Source organism: Ceratosolen solmsi, unplaced genomic scaffold (assembly GCF_000503995.2).
Source record: "Ceratosolen solmsi marchali unplaced genomic scaffold, CerSol_1.0 scaffold148, whole genome shotgun sequence".
Taxonomy (NCBI): domain Eukaryota; kingdom Metazoa; phylum Arthropoda; class Insecta; order Hymenoptera; family Agaonidae; genus Ceratosolen; species Ceratosolen solmsi.
In genome coordinates, this window is record NW_011948446.1 from 1529137 (window position 1) to 1553216 (window position 24080).

The window sequence follows — 24080 nt, forward strand, 5'->3', positions numbered from 1 at the left end:
TCCCTACATTTACTGCACTGCACCATCCAACATGGGGTCAATCCGAAATTTACACCTTTGGGTGGACCGCTAACGCACGAATGCTCGCTCTCCGTGTTATTTCTACAGTCGCATTGCTCGCCCGTTATTGGATCGCACGTGAAACCATGACCGTGACATTCACACCTGTGTATTATATAATTAAATCATTACGTTTATTTAAGTTTTCCATTAGTATTGCCTTTATCAAAATTTTGACCTCTGTGATGCTTTTAGTAAAATATAATGATAAAATATATTATTAATAAATTTAATAAAACAACTTTTATAAATATATTTCTATAATTTATAAAAATCATTTTCTTAACAATTAATATAGTATAATAAACATTAATAAAACATCCGAATAATAAATAAATTCCATTAAAAGATATAAATTTACTTTATGTATTAGTTTTATATTCTAAATTTAAGACTTACGGTCGACAAACGTCTCTTAAATCCTCCGTTCCTCTAAAATATCCGGTAACGCATTCACCACATTTGTCGCCTTTTGTATTATTACCGCAATTGACGCATTTAGCTTTTGCAACTGGTCCCTCCACCAGTTGTTTCTTTAATAATTCAATTGACATTTTGTCTATAGAATTTGGATCCTAAATACATAGAAAAATAATTTTGTTTACAATCTATTGCAGTATTAAGAAAACGCTGTTATTATTATGAAACTTTTAAAAATAAAATTTTTATTTTATTAAAAATTTTTATTGTTTACCGGTACGGTCATACTTTCATTGATGCATATGCGCGTATGTCCATTACAATATTCTAAGCACGGCACACATTGACCATTATCAGCTGGATTCCCAACGTATAAAGGTTTGCATTTATCACATTGGGGTCCCATAGTATTATTATGGCACGTCAAACAATTATCGAGTTTGTCTGGACCGGCGCAATTACTATGACCGTTACATTGACATTGTATAGAGCAATTTCGACCAACGTAACCAAAATCGCAACGACATACGTCCGGTTCGATACAAGTTCCCCTTACACATCCCTGTGTACACATTGGTACACATGTTTTTCTGAAAGGAGATAAATTTTATAATACATAGAGCGGACATTTAGTTATAAATATTGAATTTTTAAATTCATATTCAATAATTAATATTTTACATATATATATATATATATATATATATAGATAGATAGATATATACCTTCCATACTCATTATACATGTGGGTCCTGAAAAACATAATAATTAATAAAACTATGCTACGTATTTTACTATAGAAAATTAAATAGATATAATGCATACGTTTCGGTTTTGTATCCTTCACCACACATACACTCGAATCCTTCGTCTAGATCAAAACATTTTTCACTTTTTGCCGAGCACGTATGATGGCCATTTATGCATTCGTTTTCTGGTGGACAACGTACATAGTGCCAGGAGAATTTTAGTGATGACACAATTTTACCCAATGAAATTGTTTTATTTCTATGATAATCTAGATCAAGAGAGGACGCTGTTGTTATGATAGCTAAAATATTCAATATTTATTTTTATGAAAAGTATGTTGGTCTCTTAAATACTAAAATTGTATTTAGTCCAGTACAACTAAATATAGAGACATAAATGTGTATCATACACTCGAGCATTAATATTTAAATTCATACAATTTTTATGTAAAAAAATTTGTAATTATTGTGTGACATTCTATATACTAACGTGCTTCAAATTGAGGATATTTCTGATAGTATAACATTTCACAGGTACCATCAGCTGGGTGATCAAAGCCTGGAGGAGCTTCAAGTGATCCTTCTGTACATATCCCTTGTCCAGTAATGTTTAAAGAATCTAGCGAGCACCAACCGCAATGCGAATGTTTTAAACATGTGCTGCACTGTTTAAATACTGAACAAGGCTCTGGGCAGTGTTCTAAATCCATACTTCGTAAAACCAAACCACACACTCCGCCAGCACAGTATAAAGGTTGATAAGATGGAGAAATACACTACACAAAGCATTCAATTCATACACAAGTGAAATAATGTCAAATGAAAATGCATACATATTTGCTTAAAGTAAATTAAAGTAATTCATAATATTTAATATTGTAATTTTTTATTTTGAAATACGTGTAAAAACAATATTTTCAAAATAAATGTTTTGCACTATTAAAAAATTTATTATTATTTATTTACTTCATTTAATCGTGTAGACCATCTACATTCTCTCCATCCACCTTCAGCGCCCGTACCTCTTAGGCAACTTTTGCAATCCTTGTGTTCAGAACATCTTTTTTCACATTGTGTGCTCGTCATTTTAATACTGGATCTATTAAATATATCTTCTGGCACGCAATTTTTTACAATTTTATAATTTTTTTTATTTACCAAATGAGCGGGAAAAATATTTTTAACTAAGATCTTACATGTTTTCAAAACCTGTCTTGTCCATACACAGTTTCCTTGACAATTTTTACATTTCTCACAATCACTTGCTGGACATAATCTTTCTCCGCATTGATTAACGTCGTTAACGAACTTTTGCCAATGTTTACATTTATTTTGCTCATCGCAATCTTTATCAGCTGGTATACATTTGCCATGACAGTCGATACACCATTTACAGACAGGAACCTTTTCTTTATAGTAAGGCCACTCGGCCAAGCAGTCGGTACATGTTTTGAAACTTTCACATTTTCTGCTGGCCATCCATTCGGAATTACAAAATATACCATTAGACCGATGAGCTTTGGTGACATTTACGTCACATCTAAAATAACAAATATGTATCAATATATAATTAAATCAAAACTGAATTTATTAGATAAGTAAACAGGATAGGTGAAAAATAAATTTAACTGTCAATTCGTAGAAAAATATGTATAATGACTTGACAATTAAGATTCAGATATAAATTTATAATATGATATAATATGGCTTAACAAAATATATGTGTGAATGCGTGAATGCGCGTGTGCGTGTTTTTTTTTATACAGTAATAGCTAACTTTTCATCACGATGTAGTGTTTCTTCATTAGAGAAACAGTATGAGGCATTATCTCCAGAAATCGTTGTAACGGAACAGAACGAGCATCCGTAATATTTTCTACATGTTATTTTATCAGTCCACAAATTACACAGATCCTCGGGTACGTGAATAAGTGTAACGTGACTCTTGATTCCACCGTCGAAACCTCCGACTACATAGACTGCATTACTTTCAGGATCAGCATGCGTCATTGCATGTGCATAAGCTGGTGGCGGTGATTTGCCTATAATTTCCATATCTTTTGTAATTAGGCGAATCCATAAATTGCATGAGTATTTGTAGGCAATTAAAGAGTCGGTAGTATTATGAGGATTTTGACGTCCACCAAAGATCACCATATATTCTTCTGTCGTAACAGCGGAATGAAGAAAACGAGCTTGGGGCTATAAATCATATTTAATAAAAATTTATACATTAAAATATTAAGATTTAAGTTACAAATAATTTAAAAAAAGCGGCGTATTATAAATATTTGCGCGAACTTTAACATTTTCAAAAGGATTTATTTCCACGTCATATTTTTTTCGAGTAAAATATTAATAGTACTTTATAAATATAGAATATATCAATAAAAAGTGTAGTACTAATATCGTTATTACCTTTAGTTTATTTTTAACAAAGTTAGTTTAAAAATGAATTTCAGTATTATTACACAATATGAATACGATAATAATATCAAACCTTATTTTATCAATTATAGAAAAACAATGATGGTGTCATATCAATTTTTTATATAATCAATTATTTATATTTAAAATAATAAATAAATCTTAAATAGTTCAGAAAAATCAATGCAAATATTTATTACAATTTCAATTCTTAGTGGAAATTTTAAAACATTATAGCACAGCTATTTATAAAAGTCTAAAAATTAATTTTTACCCCAATATTAAATATAAAGATTAATATTCAACTTAAAATACGTATATACTCAATGGAAAAATTAAAATATGAGTATTTATTATGATGACTTATATACATTTATGCTGATTTATGCTAATTCATATAAGATAATAGTACGTGAGAGACAAGGATCTTAAAGTTTATTGTTTCTTTTTTGTTAAACAAATAACCTATTTCTTATCATTCTCACTTGATAGAAGCTTAAACACAATCGCACCAATAATCTTATGAAGTATTTTGAATACTATTCCAAAAAAATAAAATGAAAAAAAAAACCTTTAAACTTACCAGCACTGAGCCGTCGGTTACATCATCGTCGAATGGCGGAAGCACAGACCATGTTTTTGTTTTGTAATTCAATGCGTACAATTTGTTTGAAATAAATGTTCTATTGATCGCATACGTATAGCCTCCGAAAATATAAAAGCTATTTGATCGGCTGTGAAAGATTGTAGAATGCCCGTAAACCCCCAAAGGTCCATTTCCCATCGTGGATATAGTATCCCACGTCTCAGTTTCTAGATTAAATTCCCATACAGTGTCTAAATAGCCATATTTTGGACTAAATCCACCAATGAGTATTAAGCTTTCCGACTCCCCTCCATCTCTATACAACGTAAGTGTATGTCCGGCTAGAGGCGGTGGCTCTTTCTTGATAGGTGAGTCATCGGTTATCTGCATCCACCGCTGGTTTTGAAGACTAAATTTCCAGAAGTCACTGATTGTATTATTAGACAAACCCTGAATTCCCTCTTGTTTCATTGACAAGCCACCGTATACGTAGATCTGCTGCCTACTGTGTACGATTTCCGCTGCGTGGAAGTATCTGCCTTGTGGCATTGACGCCTCTGACGTTGACTCAACCGTCACTGGCATCCATGTACTATTTTTCGTATCGAATAGTCGTATATCATTTAGTGGTCCATGACTCAACGAGTAACCTCCGAACATCCATAGGCTGCCTCGTCTGTCTGCTACAAGACTGTGTCCGAAACGTGGTAAAGTCTTACGAAGGTGATCCAAATGATCAGCAAGATATTCACTGTTAAAAAGTTCCGTGAAAACCAGTTGATTATCCTTTGAAATTAGCAAAATTAAATAATTAATTAGTTAAACATACTAACAGTATATTAGTAACAGTTTATAATAATATGGTTTTTTTAATTTAATAATCAAGAGAGCATTCATAGTTATATAAAAATTAAAATTGCTTAATATTATTAAGTTTTATTTAGTGAAAATTATTTAGTACAAAGTTTCTGCAACTTTCATTATTAACTTTCATAGTCTGCTAAAGTCAAATTTATAAAGCAACATTTCCACGTGCGTTTGTGTGCGTTTGTGTGTGACTATAAATTATGTGTTTATTTATTATGCTTACTACATTTGATATTTCCATGAAATACGAATATTTTATTTATTTATTTTTTCTTTCCATACCTTAATAGGAATAGAGCAATCGCGTCCTCCAAAACCTGGCGCGCACACACAGTGCCCGTAACCTTTATCACAAACTCCTTGTTTTTTAATAGACGAGCAGTTCTTTGGACAAAGTTCGATGTCGCAGTTGATGCCAACAAAGCCGAGCTTGCAGAGGCAATTGCCACTGCGGCACTCGCGATTACGTGGGCAGTTTTTGCAGGTCATAACGACGTAACTGGCATTGAAGCCTTCGACTTCATCGAGCTGCTTATAATGGACGGTAAGAAAGCCGGATTTGGCTTCAACGGTAACGGGGTAATCCGTGCTCTCGGTGCAATACACACCAAGTAGTTGGCTTTGTTGGCTGCTCGTACTAGATACAAAAGCAGGCAATCCGTCGTATACATAAACGCTATTTTCTTGACAACTGATATTTATGTCTTTGTGGATGGTAAACTGAATGACGTTTTGAATAGCGGGTGTCATTGTACCAGGAGAAAGGCCTAGAGTTGATGAAAAAATAAATGTCCAAATAAATAATTTTAATTCATTAAACAGTTTATGTAAATGTATATAGATGACTATTTTCTTAATCGATTTAGTATTGATTTAGCAATGAAACATTGAAGAATATAACAAGTATGTTTGTTTTTTATAATTTTATGCGCACAAACGCACATTTGGGCCCTACGAAAAAAAAACTTGTACTATATTTTTCTTTATAGTAATTGATATTTTATTATATTATTATATTAGAAATAACCTGTTTTTGGACTGACTATCCACAAGCACTCCCGAGTAGGCGATCCACCAAGGTGATTCTCCCAGAGACTAAGTTGAGAGTGTCGACTTCCCAAGCCTTGTTTGCCATCTCCTTCGCCCTCCAGCATACCCCGCGACATGCAACCATAATAGCACATGCCACCGTTCCTTGGATCCCCGTAGTAGCCTTTCTTGCAAATCTCGCAGCGATCGCCCTCGGCATTATCTTTGCACAGGCAGATGCCCCGCTGTCGATCGCAGGTGCCGAGCTCGATGTCCCCGTGCTCATTACAATCACATTTTTGACATCCCAGGCTAGTAGTGGCGTTGCCGTAACTACCGGCTTTACATTCGTCACAAAAGCGACCTTCTGTCCAGTTCTGACACTCGTCGCACATACCTGCGGTATAATGATCGGATTTTTCAACGTAAGTTAAAGGAACTACTGCGTAGAACTACTATCGTCGTTCATATAGTAAAGCACAAATTGTAAGTATTATGCTTACGTTTTTCACACAAATTATTTTACTCGGTTTGCTTAATTCAAAGTAATGAAGCGAACGCAGATATATTTTTTTAATCGGCTTTGTATATAATTTCAATGTAATATCTCCAATAATAAGTCTCTAAATTTAAAGAACAATATTTTTAAACATAATTTGCATTTGAATTTATAAATGAAAAGCTTCTTAAAATGCTTAAAATTTTTTAATATATTTTAAAATAAATTAAATGAAATAAGAAACCCCTCCCACCAGTATTTCAGTTATTTGATAATCTTGAATGTTAATTTTACAATTGCAACGAAGTTGCAGAGATGATTAAGGTAACGTGCCTGGCCTCTGCATGCAAGTTGAATGATTGTAGCAGCCGCAGTTGGTTCGACAATCAGCCCCAGTCCAGCCGAGGTCACACTCGCATTTATATTCAGGAGCCTCGCTGCAGTAGCCGTTGACGCATTTCTCGTAGCAGGTCTTCGTGCAGTTTTCCTTCCCGTCGCCGTTAAAGCCGCGTTTGCACTGACAACTATAGCTACCGTGAGTATTGGTGCAAACGGCATTTGAGTGACAGTCGTGGAGCCCGAGATCGCACTCATCAACGTCAGGGCACTGGGCATATGCCCATCCAGTCTCATTATTGCTCAACGTACCATTCTGATAGTCGCTTATTATCTAAAACATATTGCATATTACACATGTAAACAATTACATTTAAAAACCAGAAATTTTATTTATTAGTGAAGTGCTTTAAGTCTAAATATGAGATTAGAGTCGAATATTCAAAATACTTATAGAATATTTAAATCTGCCTATTGGCTGCAAAGACTTATGGATGCTTTTATTCAGAATTTTGTATATACCAAATAGTAAAATGAGAAATAAATTCCCACCTGACTACAGTTGAGGTGCGCCTGATTGAAGTCACCCTGTACGCAAGCACCAAGTATAGGATTCTCGAGACTGTAGCACCATCCGCAGCTTAGCGAATGTAGGCAGTTGGAGCAATTGGAATGTCGGCTGCAGCTTTTGCATTGGTCGTTGCCGGTGAAAGAGGAGCTAGTTCTCGAGGTGACGCCCATGAGACCAGCTTGATCGGTCCACTCACGGCACAGGCCAAATTGATACTCGGATGTATAAACGGAAAAGGAGAAGCATTCCTGGGTGGCCTCGCACCAGACGCACCTGCCCCGTTCGTCTAGACATTGCGTACAATTGAAACGCTGCCGACACGGCACCGGGCACTGTTCGAGGCTCGTCACCGCGTTAGGTAGTCGTCCCAGACGCGCGCATCGGGCTTCCTCAGTCCACCTGCAATTACAGATTTAAGCGCTTTTTACCTTCCGGAAATTGTTGATGAACTTTTAGCTTAAATCGTAGCTCGATTGGTAACGCGCATCCAACAATGCGTATAAGATTCTCAAATACTAAATTCATACTTGACACACGGATTATAAAGAATTAGAACCTTCTCGTTTATTTCTGATATTGGTGAACTAATTCGTGACGATGCTGTTATTTCACGTTATTACCGTTATTACTTAAGGAACAAATATTTAATGTATATAACGCTTATGAATAAATAAATTACCATTCGCAGATGTTTGTCTCGACGCAAGATTCACAAGAGATATAATTGGAACAGTTCGCACAGGTTGAAGGAGTGATTGTAATATAGTGCCATTCGCGTTCAGATTTATTATCCATGGTCAATTCTGTGTCAGCAACGCAGCTTATGGTCTCGTCGATTGTACGTGGGAGGCATCTTATTTATGATGTTTATGATGACATTTGATGACATTTATCATGATGACATCATGACATTTATCAAACAGATTAAAACACGAATAAAGGATTATATGTTAATTGTGTTAGAATAACTGTAATATAATTTAAGGATATCATTAGAGAGAAAATGCAAGTTTTAACGAAATTTTAACAGCGCCGACAGCAAAGTTTTCAATTTACTTTACAACTATTGTATTAAAATGGCGTGAAAAAAATAAAAACAAAATAATACCATTTTTGTAGCTTACGAAAAAGATTTATTAATAACCATTGAAAATAATTATTCTCAGTTACCAGGCTGCAAAGGGATTTTATAATAACTACAATAAATTACAATAGAATATAATATTTTATAATAACCAGGCCTATTCTTGCTGTTATAATTGATAATGTACGAGCATTGTAAAAGCAATTAGTATTTCGATATTTTATTTGTGCCTGCTATTGAAATAAAAATTAAAAAATATTCTTTAATATAATTATCGTTATATGAGTATCATTACGTTATTCTTTGAATTTAACATTTAATATAATTTAGTATAGTACCTCTTATTGATATCACACCAGCCGCAAGCTGAGTCTGTCAGACAATACAAGCAGTTTTTATATTGATCGCAAGAACCATTCTGATATGGTTCCAAATACTCAAAAGTAAATACTTTTGGATTTTCACTTTGTCGACTATGTGTGATTTCCATTTTACTGGAGTGTGCATAGCTTGCGGTCACCATTCTCTTAGATTCAAAATCTAGAAGATATCGACCTGCTAAAAATGAAATTGCGACGAAGGGCTCGGTCGACATTCTCATCGGTATACACTGCGACGTTTCCGCGGTCAAATTCGCCACCAATATCTAATAATAAAAATATTATTATATAACATACAAGCCCGATAATTATATTGATAAATCAATGTTATTTATATTTATCACAAATAAATAATTGGTAATTATTTTCACTATAATAGATCCCATGCGATCTTTGTTAAAAAAAAAGGTAAAAATCAATCGATAAATAGTTAATAACGATGGATTATTAATATATTATAAGTAATTCTTGAATGTAATCATCACCGACTGCGTTGTAATAGTCGATCATATTAATTTGAAATTCCATTGAAAAAATTCTCATTTTAATCATAAAAAAGAGAAAGTAAAAAGAGAAAGAATAAGAAAGAGTAAGAAAAAACAAACCAGATCTTGCGTATGGTTATTGTGTGCTATATGTAAAACAGCACTGTTGTAGCTGACGCAAATTTTCAGAAGCTCGGATTTGCTATCCCAAATGTTATGCGGCAACCTGAGAAAACCAAGGAGTCTGGCTATCATCTCGCCTCCAAGGGCAGACTCAGTTTTAGCGCCCTGCATCGAAGGAACATTAAAGTCGACGGTGGTTGCATTGACGATGGCTACGGAATCCGGTTGACTGAAGTTGACGGGCGGCTTGTACTTGAGGAAGGTGAGTCCGGGCCTTCTATCCATCTCTCTACATTCGGCGACACGTGCTATCTCCGTGCCCTTAGCGCCCCACCAACCCGGTATCTGAGAGGGCGTATCGTCGCGCAGGCCACAAACCCCGTAGTTGTCGTCCTTATGATGACAGCGGGCATTCTGAACACACCATGTGCACGTTCCAAGATTGAACTTGTTCGAGACAGAACTGCGGCCGCGCGAGTTGGTGCCCCAACCACCACCCGGCTGTCCGTGAATCAAGCATGAGTGGCAGTCGCCAAGGGCTGGACAGACACCTGGACACCGAGTTGTTTGCAGGTTGGTCGTGCAATTGCTGACGACTGTACGACCATAGCAGTTCTAAAATCAAATTTTATCGCACTTATAAAACTATCGGTTTATCTGATTTCATTTATTATACGTACATCCCACCTACTGTCGTTCATGCATGTACAATACATTGAGAAAGGAGGGGGGCATACTTAATAAAACGGTCGTATGATTTACTAAAGATATTTATGTTAAAGACCATCCAATTTTTAATAATTCTATTTAAAATTCAAAAATACGTTGTACTATTGACAAATGATAAATAAGTATATAATAAAAAAACTTATAGTAAAACTAATTAAACTTTTTTTAATGTTTGAACGTTCATGTATCTAAAAGAAGTTAAAAATTAAAAAAAGAAAAGAAACAATATCGAAACAAAATGTTATTTAAAAAATAAAATCTCATAAATACAAAAATAAAATTATTTCGTTCTGAATAAATATTATTTTATGATACCATATCATCATGCCAATATTAAATATCAAATTATTATCAAATAAAAATCTTTAATTTATTATATAAATAGAAAATAGTTACGTAAGTAACTGTATAAATAATACTAATAAACATTAGCTATGTTAAATGGATATTATTTAAATAATCATTAAAATAATCACTTAAAAAATTTCTATATCGAAATAACAGTTAAATTTGTAGTTTATATTACAAATATATTTATTAGTTTTATTGTATTATTAAAATATATTATTAAATATATTTTTAATTTAATTAACCAAGAATTTTTATACAAATACTTAATTAAGATTATAAATATTGGAATATTATTAAAAAAATTCGTTCATAGTTATAGAATAAAAAACAAAATATATCATCGTTTCAATTTGAAATTATCACAAATATTTTTTAGTTATTTTCTTGGAAGGATCATCGTTATTATATTGATGTAAAATTTAATCAATAAAAATTGAAAAATATAAATAATAATTTTAGTTGAATTTGTATCTATTTATATAAAATATATATGTTTTATGTAAAAAAATTAATTACCTATAAATGTATTTTTTAGTTGAATAAATTTTTGTTTCAATAAATTAATTAATATTACAATTATAGACATATATGAAAAATGAAAGAAAAATGTAAGTCTCTTGTCAAGTTAAAATAAATTGAATTTATAATTATATTAAAATTGTAGTTGTAAAATAATATGCTAATTATATTCAAATAAGCTGTAAATATCAAATATAATATTTTCTCTACCCATTGAAAAAAAAAAATAAATAAAAATAATATGTATTTAAAAATAATTAGAATTATACTTATATTATTCGAATACTCACTTCGTCTGCTGAACACCAACCACATTCAGGATTAGCAGCACATTCAAAAAGACTTTTATGCCTTGAACAAAATTGTTCGGGTTCCATTTGGTCAACATCACCAGGAACGAGCATCGGTGGTAATGTATATGCAAGTAAATCCGCATTAACATTGCCATGATATCCACCTACCAATAATAATGTATTTCCATTTCTTACATCAGCGGCATGAGCAAATACACCTTGCTGCTTCGGATACTGCGAATCTTTATCATAAAATAGATATCTCTTATTTTTGAAATTATCACAAGTAATTTCAACGAACAATAATACTCATAATTATAGAGTATTTTATTATTTCATGTATATGTCATTACAATATTTTTTACCTTTATCACTTGTATTCAGAACATCATGGCTCACCCATGCATGGCATCCAAGATGGTAAAGATACATTTGGTTATCATAGCAAATTTCTTCTTTATTGTGTTTATGAGAATATCCACCAAACACAATCAAATAATTCCCTATTTAAATTAAAATTGAGTCCACGTAAATATGCGTTCTTTTATTATATTAATTATATTTATTTGAAATGATATCAAAATTGCAATAAAAAATGTTTTATTATTTTAAATTATATGAGCAATATTTTAAAGAATAACTTTCATAAAATTAATTTATTTAAATGAAATATTTTAATTTTATAAAATATTAATACAATGTCATACCAATTATATTACACGTATGAAATGCTCGTTCTCGAGGAACATATGTATCACGCAAATGTGCTCTGGGGTAATGAATTTCGGACCATACTTTCTTATCAAGTTGAAAAACAAACATTCTATCGGACAATTTACTGAATCGAGCAACACTAGCAACTACTCCGCCATAAACAAGTAATGAATTCGTAGCTTGATGATAAACAGTTGAGTGAGCAACAACTCTAACATCAAGTTCTTTACCTCCTCGTGGCTGAACTTTTTGCCATTTTTCTGTACTGGCTGTCGAGTCAGCTATTTAACATATGAATCATTTTAATACTTTATATTCATACGTATTAAATAACTTAATTATTAAGTTGTAAATGACTTATTTGCAAGTATTACGTACAATAATTTAATTTAATTCTATAAAGACTTGATGAAAACTCTCCGTCTACTGTACTTCCTCCAAATAAATAAATATACTCATTTGCCAATGTGAGTGTATGTCGAGTTAATTTCGGTGGATAAACAAGCGAATTTCTAGCACGTAGTGTCCATAAAGTTTTATTGACATTGAAATGCCATAATTCATTGGAAAGAGATCCATCTTGTACTTTACCACCATAAATGACAAAACCTCCTAAGTCAGAAGTTAAAATTAATAATAAGTAATTTCTATATTTTTATAGTACAAAACAAAGTTACCTTCATATTTACATGCTGCATGTCCATATCGAGAAGCTGGTTTTGGCATTTCTTCCTGATTTGATTCTGAGGTGTCGTTATTAATTGGAAGTTGTGTTGTAAATTGTGGTTCTAAAAGATTTTGGAACAATATGTTTTCTTTCATTGGACTTTCTCTTATTTGTTCTTCTGAATCAAGACTATCATTGGTACTTGTAACATGCTCCTCTTTAGAAAGAATGTTATTATCAGGACTTCTTTGATACCTAAAGTATTGATTTTAAAAATTTATTTTATATGAATTTATAATTTTCGTGTAATTATTATTAACATAAAGAAGTTGAAATAAATTAAAAGTACCTGGTGTGGGAAGGTTTAATTCTTCTAGTATGCTTTTTTTTTTCTTGGCTATCATTGGTGTCATTGGTTTTTAACAAATTTTGATTTTTTCGAATTTTTTCTCTATGTTCTGAAATTTTTGATTCTCGTAACATATATTGGGTACCATCAACATTTGCTCTATCCTTTAAAGTAGATGTGCTGTTTTCCTTAAAACTTAAAAGTAGTTTCCAAAATATTGATGTTGGAAGTCCATATTGTTCATGTGCTCCCGCTCCCATATGTTCTAATTCATTGGCAATCAATACAGGGTCTAAGTATTCAGCAGATGATGCTCCTTCTATAATAAGAAGAAATATTAATCATTTAAAATTTAAATAAGTATTTTAATTTTTTCATACCTAAAATTGTGCCATATTCATCTTCCCATTGACTTGTTGCAAAACGATAAATTTCCAAATCACTAATGATATAGTTGAGATTGTAGCCTCCAAAAACATACATAGAATCTGTTTCACTTATATAAACTGCTGTATGTGCTGCTCTCGATGTCATTCCACTTTCTGAATGTGAAAGCCAATGCCATCTATATTACAAAAAAGCATTTCATAACATTATTTTAAATATTTCATTTATTAACTACAAAATAATGCAAACATTATGTATAAATAGAAAATTATATAAAGTAATTAATTTAAATAATAATGTACATATGTGAATATAAGATACTCTTTATAATTTTATTAAAAATTATTTCTAAAACTGCTCACATGAATATTTTCATGATTAATATTACTCAAATATATATTTAGTTTCACTAAAAATTATTTTCTAACCTATTTCCTTCTGGACGAGTTTTATGAAGAGAACAGGATTGTCCAGAATATCCACTATGACATTGACATTGTTTCAATCCACAAACACCTCCAATTCCACAATTATTTGGACATAGCGATCTTGAACAGTCTTTACCTCCCCAATCATTCTCACAGAAACAAGTATTATTTATGCATTTCCCATGATTTGTACAATTATTTGGACATTCCGTAACAGAAAATTCTGCATGAAAACCATCCAAAACATAATTTGTATCACTATAGAGCAGAATTAACATCTATAAAATAAAGGTGATGAATATTCAGAAATTACAAATAAAAAATTATATTAAATGATTAAAACTAACATGTCCAGAAGATGAAGTTATTTGTTGTGGTTCTGTTTTACCACTGAAACTTCCTAAGAGTGGCGATCTGAAAGAATCTCCATCATATACAAATACATAGTCATAACTACATTCCGTGCCCATAGTTCGAAAACTTAATGTAATGAACTGGCGATTATTATTGGCTAAAATTAAATTAAATAAAAATGAATTCATAATCATTTTAAAATCAATTTGTATTATAATTGAGATATTGATACAAAACAATTAATATATGACTATCATATTGTTCAATTTTCAATTTGCATTGTTTCATTAAGTGTCAGATCATAAAAGTTACCTTTAATTAACCACTCGCAATGCGAATCCTGTGTGTAATTTGAGCCCTTAGGTCCATCATTAATTATACCCCAGGATTCTGTAAAGATTTTCCTAGTTTTATCACATGGCACTTGTTTGTTTGATATTTGAGGGGCCAAATTGAGGCCCCTCATTAAACAGCTCCAGGTAATGATCCATAATGCTGTTGATATTGTTAAACCCATCACACTGACATCAAATCTTGTTTATCATTTAGCAAAACAATGATCATCCCGCCAATTCCAAAGAAAATACAATTATATCTATGTATTAAAAAAAAATTTATATTGATTAATATAAAAGTTATTTTTATTTATAATACTTTAATATAAAATAAGTATCTATCTATTTAATACATTATAGAAATTATGACATACATATGTATATGAAATAGATATAATGGAATTTGATGAAAAATATTCAATATATAATATTCAAATTTGATTGTACCTAACATACTAATTTAGTATTTTAAAAACTTTTATTTTCTATATATTGCAATTATATTGTACAATTAGCATGTCAAAATTGTAATATTAAATTTTTATTTGAAAAAGTTATTTACTCTCTTAATTTATTTATAAATGAATGTCTGCTTATTAAAATACAAATAATTCAATTTTAGTCATGAACTTATACACTATCTTTTCTTAATTTATAATTTTTATAATAATAGTATTAAATCATTTTTAATATCTGCTAAAGTAATTATTTAAGTAATACATGATTATTAATTAAAAAATATTGTTCGATATTATTTTAATTGTTATAAATAATTTTATAAATGATCAGAGGAAATATAATAGCAAATATTCAAATTTAATAGAGCTAAAAACAGAAGATGACTAAACACTAGTATCAATCGTCTTTGAATTCTTCAAATTAAACTTTCTTATAAAATATAAAGTGCACTCATTTTAACATTAATTTATATGATAAATTGTATCTATTTTTTATTGGATTATTTATGCATGAATATAAAAATGAAAATTTTAGGATAAATACTTAGTATTACTAGTGTGTACTAGGTATACATAAATCATTATCACATTCATGGCAATGATTTCTCATTAATCCTTAGTATCATTGAGTCATTGGATCTACATGAAGTAATAATGGTCTTTTTTAATTTTTGAAATTTCAACAAATATAATTATAATTAATTTAGCGCGCCTATGCATACTATCCCCCTCCAGCTTCTTCCGCCAAAAACAGTCTAGTGAGCGATTATCAGTAATAGCTGATTAGCATAGAAAGAAAACGAATGCAAAAACGCAAGTTTAGTTGTATTGTATACAGAATGCAATGTGCATACAGGGACGTACCACGTTCATATGGGTGCTCCTGTTTACTTGCTACCGTAAGCACTTTTCATCAGGATTGTGTGGTGCGTCATCGACAGGCGATGGATTCTTTTTCCTCAGCCTCGTGAGCAACTTCGTATATTGTTATGAGTTTGTGAGATGATCTGGACTTGGTGATACCCATATCCCACGAATCGACAACGAAAAACCTTGAGAGTACACACTCTCCTTCCGATCACAACGTTCCAACTTGCTTTGCTTAACTTATATCTTCCGTTTCTATCCATATATATATGTATATATTTATATATGGGTGTGTGCGTATTCGCGTGTACGCATATGCTGATGTATATTTACGAGAGCAAGGAAGAAAGCGCGAAATACGGACGCTTTCTATCTTTCTTCCGTTCCTACTGTTGGCCAGCCACAATCTTATTGTATATGCGCGCGTGTGCAACTTTGATCATGTGTTCGCGCTTGTGCGTGAGGCTAGTGGGCATACTAATACAGGGCATGCGCAGAATAAGTTTCGTTAGCTCCATGTTTTCAGAAATGTAGATTCATTAACAATTGTTTGAAACTTTAATAATTACCAAAGTATTCAAATATGTAAGAACACAGATTTATTATAGAACTGCACAAAGCCACTTTCTCTATCTCAAATAATGAATGAGCGCCGATACTGTAGTAATAAATAAAAATATAGCTTGATTGAATTATAAATAATTGTATTGAAAATAAAAATGCATTCCAATACAATTATTTATTAAAAAGCCGGCATTTCGTTAAGTATCAACTAAATTTACAAGTTCTGTAGAAGAATTGCATTCAAACTAATTATAAATAAATTCCAGATATAAGTCGTATAAATTATTTATTAATGATAAAATAGCCTTTAAAATTTTGTTATAAAAATCTTACTGATCACTAAAGCGAAAAATTGCTTGTAATTTTTGTATTATAATAATGTATTATTATAATATATATTATATATATTATAATATTTATTATATAATATATAATAATATATATATATATAATAATAATGTATTATTATGTAAAATATTAATACATTGTAAAATTTTCTTGAAAACTGAAACGAAGACAGGTATGTCTTTAAATCTGAATGCACAGCAAATTTTTCGATTTTTGACATCGACGTAACCGATAATATCATAATTAGTATTTTTTAAATTTATAATTATCAGTTGATTTTTAATAAAGTTCTATTCTTCATGTATAAAGCTAACGATAATTCTTCTGCATTTACCACAGATTTGATGCTATTAAACGCACTACTGTGCACACTAGGATGTAGTTTCCTTAGTGCTAAATAACAGTTGTGTATTTAATAATCATTGAAAGAATAGTACTACGATAAACAATAAATACAAAATTTAAAAGCTTCGTTAACTTGGGCTCCGAATTATCATTAATTATAAAACTTGTATCACAGCATTGCTATGTCTAGCGCTAATTATATGCTATAAATCTAAAGTTTTCGGGTATACTAAACAATTTGCGTGTTTAAATTGATAAGATAATAAATGTTTATTATTTGGTCATAATAAATAATAATTTAATCGATGATGTTAGCGGTTCGCGACCGTTGAGCAGAGATGCAGAAAAAAAACAGAACTCGTTGAAATAAGAGCAAATTAAATATTAGAATTTTGATATGAATGTATTATTTTCAACCATGTTTCCTTACTCACGTTTTCACAAACAGCAGTTAATGATACATTGAGAAAACTGTTAATTATTATATTAGTTGTTGTTGTTATTATTATTATTATTATTATTATTATTATTATTATTATTATTATTATTATCATTATTATCATCATCATCATCATTATTATTATTATTATTATTATTATTATTATTATTATTATTATCATTATGGCGAAATAAATTCCAGTGGTAGAAGCGAAAATGTAATCATTATAATGTGAAGCTACTTTGTTTATACATTTAGCTACAAAATATTGATAGTAGATATAAGATTTAAGATATTATACAAAAATATGAAGGACACTTACACTCCCCGCATGTTTTTACATAAATCAAAATTTATTTACAAATCACAGAGTTATATAAAATATAATAAAATTTATATATAGATCACAGATTAATACCGTCAGTTATTAAAAATTAATTTGATTACTACCGTCAGTATTGTTCATTTAAAGAAAAAGTTGAGTTATAGCTTTCACGAAAAATAATGATAGTAAAACCTGAATTTCTCTTTTACTTTTTTATTAAGAACTATTTCTAAATTTTATTTAAAAATAACGTATTCAGGCTCGTAAACATAAATCTTAAAAAAAAGAAAACTAACTAATTAAAATTACAACGAAAAAGAAATAATTTGTTAAATGAACGTAGCATATTAATATTTAATATTTAACATATTAATTGCAATTATTTTATCATAAAAGAAAGTGTTTTTTTTTTTGTAAATGCTCTAAACGTGATTTAATGTACAGGTGAATCATTATATTAAAAAATTAATTATTTTATTATAATTATTCATAGATCAACAATATTGTTTTTTACCATATTTTAGTAAGTATAATGTGCATTTATAAAAGGTGCGGAGGAGGTAGCGTTCGCTTGTTATCTAGAGGAGGATGGAAAATATGATAGATGACGCTCCCAAAAGAATAAGAATCAATCCTGAAGGACTGCAGTGCATATTTTCGCGTTTTTTGCTGCATATTTTTCGCAGGTTTTCTTCACGACGTAAAGCCGCGGGACTACTGTTATAGATGCATATTCTATGTTTCTGAATCTGTGTTAATAAATATCGAATAACTAATAGAATCGTGTTGCTTGTTTTATATATTTTTTACTTTAACTGCATATTAAGTACAAAATATAGGAAAAACATAAAAATTGTTTTTAATTTTCTAATAATGTTAAGTAAGCCGAATAATCCGGTGCAAATGAATTTACTTTTAGTTTTTTGTTGATACTTCTAATATCTAATGTATTTTTATTTACAGTTTTTTCCACCAATTCACTCTGCAATTTATTGTTATAAGAATTCTCGTGTATTTTTTAAAATGAACTTAATCATGGTATACCAACCGTATTGTATAAATGCACATTTTATTTCGTAAAGTCTGTAGAATCCTATCATTTTTAAATTATTTATTTGTGATGATTAAAAATTAGTATTAAATGATATTTGATACATATTTATATATAAATGTGATACTTCTTTCATGTTTACAAAATTATTGTATTTGGATATTATTAGTATATACATAATATAAGTTTTATTTAGTGCATTGATAAAATAATGGATTTTAAATTATGCTAACTTACTATGTTAACAAAGATAATTACAATAGTATTTTCCTATTATTTCATTATACTAAACTTTATATTATTTTCTATTCTTTTATTCCTGCATAGGTAAGTTATTGTCTCCAGTCTCGATTATGTTATGAATGATAATAATGACTTTGTATGTGCTAAAAAGTAAGATCATAAACTAATTTTTTTGATAAAATTCGTTTTAATTGGATTGCATAAAAAAGTACCTTTTTAATAAGTTCTTACGAATGCTGTTATACTGTTGTTTTCGTTAATTTCCATAAATTGTTCTGTGTTTAATTCACAACATATATGTTCTCACTTTTTTAAACTAAATGTTACAAACATTTCAATTAATAAATAAACTTGAATTTGGAATATTCTGTAGGAATTAATATTCAAAAATAAAATAAAAACACAAACTATTCTCAGTAATTAAAATTTATTAATTTTTATAGAAAATCTTTCACACATTTACCTTTTTTTTAAAGCACTTTCACGTTATACTACGTATTATTAATTTCAAGGATTTTATTAAGCCTTTTAAAACAAAATTTTATAAAATGTTAAAAATTCAAATATTGATGAGAAAATGAGAATATTTAGAATTTTGTTTTCGGAATATGACAATTCATAGAGAAATAGTTTGATTTTATTAAAAATTCGTATTATAATACTTTATAAAAGAATCATAAATTATGTAGTTTTAAAAATTCTTTAATTTAAAAACAAACATTGAATTTTGTAAATATTTGAATCAGGAATTTTCTTTATCGAATATTTTGATGATACATGTATATATATATCTATTCTACGTTTATTTTATATTTCTGTATAATCAACTTCAATGAATAACAATCTTTTTCACACATTTCGAATGAAATGTTCACAATTTAGCCACATTTTTACGATGTTATGTTTTATTTTCTAAAACAAATTCAATGCATTAACTTATTATTAAATATTATATATTTAAGCATGTATTGTGAGAATTTAAATTATTAAATAGAACAAATTTGTTGCTCACTATTGTATATATTTCATTTATTTTCAGTTATATAATTACAAATCTATTTAATTATATGAAAATTGTATAAGTAAAAATTCACATTTAACGTTCCAGTTGTTAAGTCAATCTTTGTTTTCTCTTCTAAGCCTTTTAGCATTATTGGTTTTACTGTTGATCATTATATAAATGAATTTTCGCCCGTTAGTATCTCTCGTTGAATTTACAATTCGACGTGGGATGAGGTGGAAGACATAAATTGTTGCGTTGCGAAGGTCAGGATTGCATAGTTGCTTGGTTGATGTTTGTTACATTTAATTTAAGATTCTAGTTCAGTTTAAGAAATATAGATTGCCATTTTTGTTTATTCCATAGTATTATAAAAATAAAAAAAAAGGTAAAAAATTATTTTTCTTTTAATATATAATTTAATTAATAATACTTATAATAATAACAAAAATCCTTGCAATAACAATAGTTTTTCGTAGTTAAAACATTTTTTAGTCATACTTAATAATTATTCTTCATAAATATAAACAATAAATTTGTTAGAATGTAATGTGATTTTAATAGAGAAATTATAAGTATGAATATAAATATTTTATAATTAACTATACTGAATAATGAAATTTTTAAAAACGTAATTTTTATTTACTATAACGTTTTTATAATATTACAATTATTATTTCCCACGAGTCGTTAAAAAATTAAAAATTAAAACTAAACTTAATTATATACAGCAAAAGACAAACAATAAAATTTAATTAAAGAAATGAATAATTTTTTAAATTAATTTTCTTAAAATATACTTTGAATTTGTAATCACAACAAGATATAGCAATGCTGTACAACTTTCGTGAAATATATCATTTAAATTATTGACTGTAAATCATTCTTAGCTCATTTCTGTCTTTCTCTTTCGTTTTCCCCTTTTATACCAGCTTTGTACTATACTTGAGTTCCTTTACTTCTGTTTTTTTATTTTACAGTTTATTTCATTTTAATTCATTCTTATTTTTTTACAATATTGTAAAATTAAAAAGCATCTAACCATGAATCAGTTCCGAACATCTTCCTTTTTAGGAGAATTCTATATAGAAAGTCATCTGCGACACAGATTATTTCATCCCTGTCTCTTTCTCTCTCTCTCTTTCTCTCATGTCAAAAATTTGGATACTAACATACAATATGATACAAGTTTAACGTACAATATGATAATAATTCATTAATCATAATAATTAATTCATAATAAATAACTGAAAACGTGTATTTTCAAGATATTACTGTAAACCAAATCACAATTATATATACGTTTAATTTTACTTATTGTTTAAAAAATACTAAATTATTATCGTCATGTAATTGTTTTATTCGATTTTGGTTAAATTAAATAGTTGTGATATTATGTGAAATCAAAAATTGACTTTTCTTACAATTTTTATAACATAAACAACGAATTTATTTTTTCATAGTAAATATTTTATATAATTCATAATTAAGTATAAATAACAATATTTAAATTATAGTTTGATGTAATTTCTAATCTTATTTTGTCTTTTATTTTTCTTCAATATTTCTATTTAAAATTTTCAATTTTATCATTAAAAATCAAGTTTTGTGTATAAAAAAGTTATGTCAATATTTAAATAAATGAATCAAGACAATAATAATATAGTAATAGAAATGTAGTAATAAACATTACTACATTCATAGAAATAAAAATATTATAAACATTTTAATTCTAATCAGTTAGCATAATTTAAATTTGTTATTTATTTCATTACAGATTTTGTTACAATAAATAGTAGTAAGAATATAGGTATATTAATTTTATATCTATCATGAAGTATCTTTTGTTAAAATAATTTATTTATTTCGAATAATTTAATTGTTTAAGATTATTACAAGATCATATTTCCTGGTAGAAGTCAGCGACAGATGATCACCTATAGCATATCGATAATTAAAGAGAGAGAGAGAGAGAGAGAGAGAGCGAGAGAGAGAGAAAGAATAAAAGTAAGAATAAGTGAAAATAAGAGTGAGAAAGGTAGAAGGAGAGAGTGAGAGAGAGAGAGAGAGTGAGAAAGGTAGCAGGAGAGTGAGAGAGAGAGAGAGAGAGAGAAGGAGAGAAGGAGAAAGATGTTTCGGATTGCATTGATAGCCAACTAGATATTCCGTATATTTGCGCCTTTCAAAAATCTTTTGTACATTTTTCTAATTATTAATAATTCGTTCATTGTAGAGCTTTGTATTATAACAGCTATCACATCTTATGAATGTGAAGGATATGTTAACTTCTACACGTCTCAAGAGTTCTTGTCTATAACTGTAAGATAAATTCTATGATTTCTTTATCTTATCCGTATATATTAGTTAGGTAATGAAAATAGTATTATGCATTGTAATATAGCTAATGTAATAAAAATTTCTAATAAATTACCTTATATTTAATGAATTTGATACCCAAATTAATTTCACAATTACCATTCTATCAAAATAAAATATATTTTTTCAATTTTTTTATTATTTTTTTTTTATTAAGTGTTTTATTACGTTTTGAATCGAACTTAATTTAATAAATATTAAATAAATGTATTAAAAACATACAAATATTTTTTATCTTTTATGTTAAAATAGATTATACATTGCAGGGATAGGCTTTTTTTTTAAGCCATTAAATTAAAATGACTAATAATTTTTACAAAGTAGACAGAATATTTATCTAATAAAATATTTAATTGATATTTATTATTTCTAAATATTGAAATTCATTAATAATTTACAATCTATACATTTATTAATTTATTAAATTATATTTTCAAATACATCTAAAATATGATTTAATAAAATATAAATATACTCTTAATACACTAAAAATCAATATATAAAATTGTAAAAAATATACGGTTGTTTTATTAAGTTAATAGAGCATAAGTGATTTTTCGACAAATTCAATAAAATTAATATCAATTGTATTCAAAGTTCTATTAATAGAAATTTATAATTAAAAAGCTTCAGTTTATAAAGGTGTCAACATTATGCAGTTACACATGCGTATAATGCTTCTGCATAATTTCTTGAGGTTATGTTTTAGTTTTTTGTGAACAATGAAAAAACTTTCAATTATTTTTTTTCTTTAGGAATGAAATTATTATTGAGTTGTAGGTGCTTATTTGGTATATAAAGTGAGTAAAATTTTTATTTATTTATCGTGTAATTAATATTGAAAATTTTTAGGGGATCTTCGATTTGAATAAAAAAAACATTCAAGTCGAATCAATGAAATTATATCTATTTTGATTATTGTCGAAATTTCGTAAATTATTTAATAATTATACATTCTCTATATGAATACTAATTTGATAGAATGACTTATTTGATTGAATTATTATTATAAAAATATACTTATATATATGCTCATGATAGTCAACTATTTTAATAATAGTGTGAATATAAATCTTTTTTATGACATTCACTAGTAGATATGAACTTTAAAACTTGTTAAACATTTTTTCAAACTGCTATATACAAGTGATATAAATAAAATGGATTGAATAAACTGAGGCGAAAGACTAAATGTATTATTTAACTATTGAAGTTGTAATCCCACAATTTTATTCAGACCAGGTACTTTTAATAAAATTGTGATAAACAGAATTGTAAAAAATATTGGGAGAAATCATTATTTATAATCTTTATTAGTAATT

At 28.8% G+C, this 24080-nt stretch overlaps 1 protein-coding gene across 1 annotated transcript in view; it reads right to left on the minus strand.

Annotated features, from left to right (window-relative positions):
* The window catches only part of Megf8 (multiple EGF like domains 8), a 19170-nt gene extending 2865 nt beyond the window's left edge, over positions 1-16305 (minus strand). The window contains 28 exon segments of the mRNA XM_011504589.1: positions 1-2; positions 5-165; positions 460-635; positions 755-1070; positions 1206-1232; positions 1306-1531; positions 1720-2005; positions 2196-2769; positions 3007-3431; positions 4246-5028; positions 5392-5876; positions 6137-6535; positions 6971-7307; positions 7526-7943; positions 8224-8397; positions 8967-9274; positions 9614-10231; positions 11506-11750; positions 11874-12011; positions 12216-12503; positions 12601-12834; positions 12900-13144; positions 13239-13557; positions 13619-13803; positions 14054-14331; positions 14401-14564; positions 14720-15002; positions 16065-16305. The exon segment at positions 1-2 is cut by the window's left edge and continues 88 nt beyond it. Coding sequence (XP_011502891.1) covers positions 1-2; positions 5-165; positions 460-635; positions 755-1070; positions 1206-1232; positions 1306-1531; positions 1720-2005; positions 2196-2769; positions 3007-3431; positions 4246-5028; positions 5392-5876; positions 6137-6535; positions 6971-7307; positions 7526-7943; positions 8224-8397; positions 8967-9274; positions 9614-10231; positions 11506-11750; positions 11874-12011; positions 12216-12503; positions 12601-12834; positions 12900-13144; positions 13239-13557; positions 13619-13803; positions 14054-14331; positions 14401-14564; positions 14720-14924 — 8016 coding nt within the window. The 5' untranslated portion in view covers positions 14925-15002; positions 16065-16305.
* Positions 16306-24080: the final 7775 nt, after the last annotated feature.